The following is an 8,970-nucleotide window of genomic DNA, read 5'->3' as shown; positions in this document are numbered from 1 at the left end:
GTAAATGTAAATATAACAAACTAGGCATGCTAGGCCCCTAGCCCTAGTCATATCGTACAGTAAAAGGTCTTGCTTGGTACTGCTGGGAGCATAGATAGGTGAACCCTAGGCCCTAGACTACGTCCTAGTCATGTTCATGTCATGTGCATGTGCATGATGTGCTAGATCGTGTATTAAATGATTTTATATTTAGACATTTGGCCAATTCCACCGTTACGGACGTTACAGATACATGCAACTTGCAACTTTTAAGTGAATAGCACACATGTTTGCTGTTAGGATAACACTTTATTTCTTTGTATGCTACTAGTACACACTCTAATGTTCAATATAAAGAAGCAATTTTGTTTTGGCTTTCTTAGTTAATTAGCTACAGAAATTAGAAACGAGCGTTACGGACGTTACGCGAAAGTGCCTGCCATTTTGACAGATGGTACATATCCTTTAATCTCCATTCAGTTCTGTGTTTTATTTTTTTCTGTTAACTATATTGAGCAAGCCCTGACTCCATTCTATGTAAACATGAAAAGCAAGTTTGAAATTAATACTCCTGTATCGTCCTACACTGTTAATTTAGTGTTACGGACGTTACATTTTATCTCAAATGTAACGTCCGTAACGTTTTTCATAATGAAAAAAAACTGTCAAGGTGCTTCCTCAGATTTTTTCCTTTACTATCTTGAAGTAGGTCTGACATCAATCTATGGAGGCATCATTAGCAAATTTGAAATAAATTCTCCTGTTTTGAGCAATAATGTTCCAAAATTTTGTTACGGACGTTACAAAAGGCACTTTTGGCATGGAATTGGCCATTTACGTTACCGGTAGGGGAGTCTAGGTTTGTAACTCCGTCAAGTTTTTTGATTTTTTTTATATACATTACGCATATTTAATCCTACTGCATATCTATGCCAAATATCTGTGTAAATTATGGAAATAGTTGTGTTTTTATTTTAAATGATAATCCCTAAATTGTTATTTTTGTCGTTACAGCTGACGTGTCGTTGCGCCACATGATAAAGGAATCAAAATAAGATCAGTGAAGATTGGCCATGCAATAGACAGACTATAGTCCATGACAATGTACAATGTATAAAGCATCAAGAAAATTGACTTAACATCAGAAAGGTTAGATGCAGCCAAAGATTTCGGATGAACTGGTCACTTGAGAGAGCCATTAGTTTAAAAGAATGGCATGGAGCAACTCCTAGATCAACCCTCCTTCTTCCTGCAAATTCTGCCTTTGGGTCCATCGTAGAGCAGTTAGTGCCACGTACTACTCATCAGTTTAAGTTCTAACCTTGTTAGTCATGAAGGGTCAAAGGGTCCTTCATTCCATCTATATCCCGCAGATGGAATGTACTCCCGCCTCAAATTCCAGGAATTGTGAAACGGACCAGCTTCAAATCTAGGCGCCAACCCATCAGCTTAATGATAACAGCTGTTATTGCCTTGATTTGTGTCTTAACATACAAAGAAAGAAGGTGAACAACTAAGCAAGCAATACAGATTCTGGTCTAGATTTTCTTGATATTGGTAGTGATGACATCATCAATGCGAAATAAGCCTACTGATAGGGTTGACGTTTTCGATGCTTATCTCCTTCAGCTAAAACTGAGCACGACAAGGATCCTTTGAACATGTGTTGAAGGGTGGAGTGCAAGCGCAGAACAGTTCCAAAACTATTGATCACATTCTCTGTATGATCTGATCATCAGTCTAAGAAAGTTAGTGTGAAGTTCTTCCATGAGAAAAATAAAAGTATTTAGTTGTATAATCTGTCAACAATTTCCAGTTTAGCTAGCGTATCAAAAGTCAAGACTTAGAAACCATATTTTAAAGATACCTTGCATGGTATCAGAAGTTTTAAGTAAAGTTGTAACGTGAACAGAAGATTTTTACGCGTTTTCTTCAAGTTAATATTGAATGGATATTCCAAATGCGCAAGCCAGGGAAACCCCTTATTAACATTAAATACGAGGTTCATTCAAAAGTTCTACCTCCATCGTCACCTCTCTATCTTACGTGTCAGGCAATTGAAATTAAACATCCCAGCAAACACAAAATGTTTTCGAGATCATTCGCAAAAGGTTATAAAAGGTTGTCAGAAAACGTTTAAATGTCGGGTTATATAAAGGTTATATTAAGGGTATAAAACGTTTTCATAACATTAAAAAAATTTTTTGATAATTTTCTGCCCAGCAAACACAAAATGTATTACAGAAACGTTTAAATGTCGGGTTATATAAAGGGTATAAAAACGTTTCAATATAATATTCCAAAAACATTTTTGAAAACATTTTTGAAAACAAAACATTCTGAACAGAATGTTATTTTGGGGTTGAAAAAATATTTTGCGAAAAATGTTTGCCTAAAATATTTGCAATAACGTTTTAAAACCGTTTTCATGACATTTATATAACCCGACATTTAAATGTTATTAAAACGTTTAAAAAAAACATTTTAAGAACATTTCTGTGTTTGCTGGATGCAACTATTTTAACATTAATTAGTTATTTAAGTGTTGACAAAATATTTGGCAAAAATGTTTGCATTGATAGTTTACAATAGCATTTTGAAAACATTGTTAAAATATTGTTGTAGTGTGTTTTTATACAAAACGTTTTAAAACGTTTTCATGACCTTTATATAACCCGACATTTTAATGTTATAAATACGTTTTACCTAAGCCAAAAGCCAAAATATAACTTATCTAAAACGTTTTTGTGTTTGCTGGGATGATTATACCCTTACATCTTGGCTACAAAATAAAAGTTATTAAATGTAATGTTTGGTTTTTAAGATGTGTTTGTTAAAGCGAATACAGATTTGGTGCGCCGGAAACGGTCTGAAAGATTTAAAAGGTGGCCTACATCTATGTGGAAGTCATTACAGATTTATTTCTGAAAATAATTAAATTGCTGTATTTTTGTTCAAATACTTTAATCAATATCTAATGCTTGCATGTAGTGCAATTTTTCTGGGTATCGTGTATTTTGCACCCTCAATTCATCATGATCAGTGCTTTAATTAGAGCCTATGTGAGCTGATAAATTTGGTTAAGGTTAAAAGTACGTCCAATCATCAAATTGAGGCTTATTACGGTAAACTGATATGAAAAGGTGAGAAATTAGCACCAGGTTGCAGGTTTACTCAGTGGTGGCCATCTTGAAAAAACAAATTGGTCTAAAATTTGATTTTTGGACAAAATGTAAATTTTTGGTCAAAATGAGATTTTTGGTCAAAAAGTAGATTTTTGGTCAAAAAAGTAAATTTTTGGTCAAAAATAAGATTTTTGATCAAAGTAAGATTTTTGGTCAAAAATGAGATTTTTGGTCAGAAATGAGATTTTTGGTCAAAATGAGATTTTTGGTCAAAAATGAGATTTTTGGTCAAAAATGAGATTTTTGGTCAAAAATGAGATTTTTGGTCAAAAATGAGATTTTTGGTCAAAAATGAGATTTTTGGTCAAAAATGAGATTTTTGGTCAAAAATGAGATTTTTGGTCAAAAATGAGATTTTTAGTCAAAAATGAGATTTTTGGTCAAAAATGGTCAAATGAGATTTTGGTCAAAAATGAGATTTTTGGTCAAAATGAGATTTTTGGTCAAAAATGAGATTTTTGGTCAAAATGAGATTTTTGGTCAAAATTAGATTTTTGGTCAAAAATGAGATTTTTGGTCAAAAATGAAGATTTTTGGTCAAAATGAGATTTTTGGTCAAAATTGTGAATTTTCGTCAAAAATGTGATTTTTGGTCAAAATGTGATTTTTGGTCAAAAATGTGACCGCTGCACACGGCACTCCACACCCAGTTGCCTGCCGCGTATGGGTGCCTACTGCACGGGGCCCTCTGCACCGACAACAACGCATGACCGCTGCGCACGACCTACCAACTCCACACCGGGTTGCCTCCCGCCGCTGGCTCCCGCGTATGAGTGCCAACTGCGCATTCTGCACCGACTACGATGCGGGCGATATACCCGTGGCAATTCCCCAGGGCGATACCAGGCCTATAATCATGATATAATACACTAGCCGGCCGATTGTGAAACTCTACACGGGTAAGTATCAATTTATTACTATTATTTAGTAATTAGGCCCTATATTTGAATGATAATTTACAAAATCGGGTTAAAATCGGGATATAATCAGGTTGAAATCGGGTTGAAATCGGGTTGAAATCAGGTTGAAATCAGGTTGAATTTCGACGTTGATACAACGTCGATACAACGTTGTATCAAGGTTGATGCCCATTTGCAAATACAACGTGATTTCAACCTTATTTCAACGTCGAAATCGGACGTTGATACAACGTCGATACAACGTCAGAAACTGACCCGTGTGCCCACTGGGACCCCACCCCTCTATGGTCAATCTTTGATGGCCGGTCCTACCACGGGTAAGGTGCTGGGGTAAAAATTGTATCACCAAAATGAGCGCAAAGGATGTATCTACGATTAGCTTAGGTCGTTTGGGCGTAAACGCGTGCGTTTTTTATGACGGATAAAAAATCTTGGTATACTTCTAGGGTTAATGCAGGCTAATAATAATTGATGGGAAAATTGGTTGAACTCATGCGTGGAAAGGAAATTTGACCAGTGTATTCTCGGATGCGATATATCAGAGGATTTTGTAACAGGTGTAAACTTCTCAAAGATTCTGTTTCTAGATTTTTTGACTGATTTGGCTATTTGCCATTTGCGCACAAGTTGCAGAGCATCCTGTTGTTACACGTTCGACGTTGATCTTAAGGTTTCCTTCAACATCATTTGCAAATCTTGCTATAAAGATAAACCTTGCTATATCGTAATGAATTCGGCAGACGGCCGAATCCGGATTCGGCTTTTGGTAAATTCATTTTACGCATAAATTGCTTTCTGTAGATACCTATTTACGAGATCTTTTATCCGATCCGATGTCGATCTTCAATGTTTCATACACACCATGAAGGTCCGTGAAATGCCCATATTGTTACCAAAGAATCTGCTACACTAGTTCCCCATAGTTCAATAAAACCACAAAAAAAAAAAAAAAAAAAGCTATGTGATTGATAAATTTTAAATGAGAGCAAAACGTGTCCGTATAAACCATGTAAATATGGAAGCGAGGACAAGACCTGTGTAGTGGTATAAAAGTCTCAAATTTTTTTTTGAGAAAATGGGGGATGGGCTATGGATCATGAAATGTCCCTTGAACTGTTGTACCTAGATATATGGTAAATGGCAAAAGGAGACGTCGGAATGTTGGTCACTTCAATGAAAGTTATTTGGACTGCTGCATCAAGAGAATATTTAAATCTTATTGATGTGGATAGAGTAGTAGCATTTCAACATCTATCGTATAGCATACGAAGCTTTTGCCACCAAAACGTATCAATATGTTGAGTAGTCCTATCAGGGAATTTATTAATCTCTGTTTTCTGCTACAATTTCAAAGTCTATTGGGCCGAAAGTAACTCCACTAATACCTTTCAAAGAATACGGTTTGTTGTAAGGATTCTTGATGGTAAATGTATGGAGGATATATGTGAAGAAAATGAATATCTCCATCTTGGCCAGATTCTCTCCTAAACATACACGGTGGCCTGCAACGAGAGATGTACAGGAAAAGAAGAATATTATACATGTAATTAAAAAGGATGTTATTTCAATGAATCAGAATAAATTATTGTAAATCATTGTCACTTTCTTACAGATGCGTATTTTTCATTTAAATAAATGTGAAAAAGGTTTTTTTTTCCGTGTTTTCCAATGGATTATGTAATTGGTGGTCTGCACTCTGAACTTTTCATTTTCTGTAGTTGTGTAGTGATAACCGAACGGGATTTGTTAGCATTTGGTTATTTTAATTGAAAATCAACAGAGGGCGTCCTATTTTGTCTAAGATGTTGGTTGTCCAGGCTAGTTAAATTTTAGTCCTCAGACTAGAATTTTAGTCCCCCAGGCTAGTTAAATTTCAATCCCTCAGGCTATTTAAAATTTCGATCCCTCAAGCTAGTTAAAAAATTTTAAATTTTGGTTCCTCAGGCTAGTTGATTTTGTGACTGCAAGGCTAGTTAAAATTTGGTCTCAAACTAGTTAATTTTGTGTCCACCAGGGTAGTTAAATTTAAGTCGCTCATACAAAAACAACATGTGGCAAACATAACTGCATGGTACCACCAACGTATTAACATTGATCAAACTTTAACTATAGTCCCGAGGGACCAAATGTTAACTAGCTTGAGAGGACAAACAACCTATTTTGATGGACACAAACTTAACTTGCCTGAGGAGACAAATTTAGCTAACCTGATATACCAAAATTTAACTAACCTGACAGACCAAAATTTAACTAGCCAAATGCTAACTAGCCAAATATTTATCCCCGAAGCGAAACTATTATTTTCGTAATATTGCTACTTTATTGAGTATGTAATTATATATGTTACACATTGAACTCACCTGCACTGAATGGAATAAATTCTTCACGATGGCGCAACTTTCCATCTTCATCTAAAAATCTTTCTGGTCTGAACTGATCAGGTTCGGTCCAAATATCTGGATCGTTGTGAACCGCCCAAAGATTAGACACAATAATTGAACCTTTAGGCACATCATAGTAACCTATTATTGTGTCTTTGGCTGCTACATGAGGCAGTCCCAATGGCGCAACGGTTCGTATACGTTGTATCTCCAGTAGCACAGCTTCAGTATATGGTAGGATTAATCTATCAGCCCATTCAGGCATACGCGAACGCCCAACAACCGAGTCAAATTCTTGTTGAACTTTAGCCTGAATCTCTGGGTACGTCATCATGTATAGCAAGGCCCAACGTATTGCTGTTGCTGATGTCTCTGTTCCTGCTAGGAAAAGTCCAACTGCTGTTGCCGTGAGAGATGTTTCGTGAATGAAATCCGCACGATCGTTGGCATTGGGTGGGGTGCAACCACTGTCGTCTGCTAGGGTGTTCTGGGCGTTCTTTTCCATTTCATTCAAAAACACATCCATCAGATCATTTATATTGCTCTTATGAAATTTACGCCTATGTTCAGCGAATAAGCAATTGACAAAAGTTTTGAAAGACAGAAGAATTGTCCCTATTTCTTTATAAAGTCCGTGGAAGATATACCGAAAAATCCGTACAAACAAAACAAAACCTCCCGAGCCCATTTTTTTGGCAAGATCGTTTGTTAAGTGCAGAAGATGCTTGAAGTCAGGATCAGAATGCTCATATCGTTGTCCAAATATGACGGAGCAAATGACATTGGCTACACAGTTGCCGATCAGAATAAACGGGTGAAAGGGCTTCTCATTGTACTGGCGCATTGCATGGATCAGAGTTTTTGTTTCTTCAGTTATGTTTCCTTCAAATTTGCTTCTTCCGACACCAAAGTTTTGAAATGCGTTCATTGTGAGGGTTCGTTGATATTTCCATGATTTTCCGTTAGCAAAGACTACACCTGTGTAATGTAATAAATTATAAAAAAATATATATTATTTTTTAATGTATGAAATCACGAATACACTTAAAAGTATTTCGTAAGATTCAGCGCAAATTCAACACTAAAACATGCTAAAATTATTTCTATAAAACTTTATTCTATTGCATTATGTGCTGAAGGATTACTGATATGTTATTCCCCAGCCATGTTGAAGTCCGCCTTTTCTAAAAGATGGCCCACAATTTACGCACAATTTAGTTTAGTTCTGCCGAATTCTGGCCATGATTTGCCAACTTATCAGGGTTATCAACTCTCACGATATCGGAATCAGTCTCAAGCATTCACGATTTAGGTCATTTTTTCACGCCAAGGTATTCTCACGCATTGCAGAGAAAAAAGAAAAAAAAGGTGCGTTTGTTGGGGGATCACAAATTGAATCACGGACTAATAGTAGGCCTAGTTGTACAAATACATGTAGGCTTATATGTGATGCGATCAAGCAAAATCAGTCGGAACTCGCAAATATTGATTTTGAGATATAGCCAAACAAAGGTAATATTTCCTTTTCTTTCCTATTGTTTTGGAAACTCTGTAATATCTTTGGAACTGGTTGTTCGCATTCAATGGAGTTTTCTGCAAAATGCAGCTTTGTAAATGATTTTTACTATTTTGTAAGAAACTGAAAATTTAATATTTCCGAGTTCCGATTGATTTTGCTTGATCGCATCACATATTGAGTTTTCACCTTGATCAATATCCAGTTCCTCGAGTACTTTGCTTGTAGGCCGATCATTCATATCAGGATTTCGATATGCTTCTTTGATAACCTTACATCCATTTAATATCACTATCACTTTCGTCCCAGCAGTAAAACTTATCACATCATCGCCATATTGCTTCGCCATCATGCCAAACAGTGCCTCTGGTGCACAGCCTGTGCGGTGGAGACTGTACGCAAGGCTAGGAAGACTGCCGATGAGAGGGAGACTCCTGGGTCCTGGTGGAAAATTATGCTTCTGTTGTTTCAAGATATAAAATGACAGTGCGAGCAGGAGGACGATGACAAAGATTGTTTTTATGTCGATGAATGGAATGACGATATCACCAAATCCTGCCATATTTGGGAGTCCAGGAGACACTCAATGCCAAAATAGTTACAAGAAAATGTTTGAACTTTGCTAAAAGTCTACTACATGTACCGTGTACCGAAATACAAATTTTCATTAATTAATGCTTCAAAGTCGCCTACACACATAAAGTGGCCCACAAAAGAAATACAGTAGAAAGCACCACCATAGGGTGTAACCTTGAGAGCGCACTAAATTCCCGATTAATCTTTTACAACGCAAACCTATAACACATTTCGGTGGTTTGCGAGCAGTGGCTTAGCCAGCACTTTTTCAGAGGGTGGGCAAATGGGGGCAAGGCAACTTTCAAGGGGCGGAACTTTGACAAAAATGAGCTAGTACAAAAAGGCCTAATATCGTAAATATCAGAGCGGCCAGCTTCACACAGAGGGGCAAGAGGGGACAAGACTTCTCACAG

The 8,970-nt window shown here is 36.6% G+C and overlaps 1 protein-coding gene across 1 annotated transcript; it reads right to left on the bottom strand.

The window, feature by feature from the left end:
- Nucleotides 1–5,126: 5,126 nt before the first annotated feature.
- Nucleotides 5,127–8,605, bottom strand: LOC140158262 (cytochrome P450 2J4-like). The gene is made up of 3 exons (XM_072181374.1): nucleotides 8,171–8,605; nucleotides 6,445–7,443; nucleotides 5,127–5,586 (listed from the first exon to the last, which is right to left on the bottom strand). The coding sequence occupies exons 1-3, from the start codon at nucleotides 8,541–8,543 to the stop codon at nucleotides 5,408–5,410; spliced, it is 1,551 nt and encodes a 516-aa protein (XP_072037475.1). The 5' UTR covers nucleotides 8,544–8,605; the 3' UTR covers nucleotides 5,127–5,407.
- Nucleotides 8,606–8,970: the final 365 nt, after the last annotated feature.

This window comes from Amphiura filiformis, chromosome 8 (assembly GCF_039555335.1).
Source record: "Amphiura filiformis chromosome 8, Afil_fr2py, whole genome shotgun sequence".
Lineage (NCBI taxonomy): Eukaryota > Metazoa > Echinodermata > Ophiuroidea > Amphilepidida > Amphiuridae > Amphiura > Amphiura filiformis.
The sequence above is the reverse complement of the archived record's forward strand: the minus strand, read 5'-3'. Positions and strand labels throughout refer to the sequence as shown.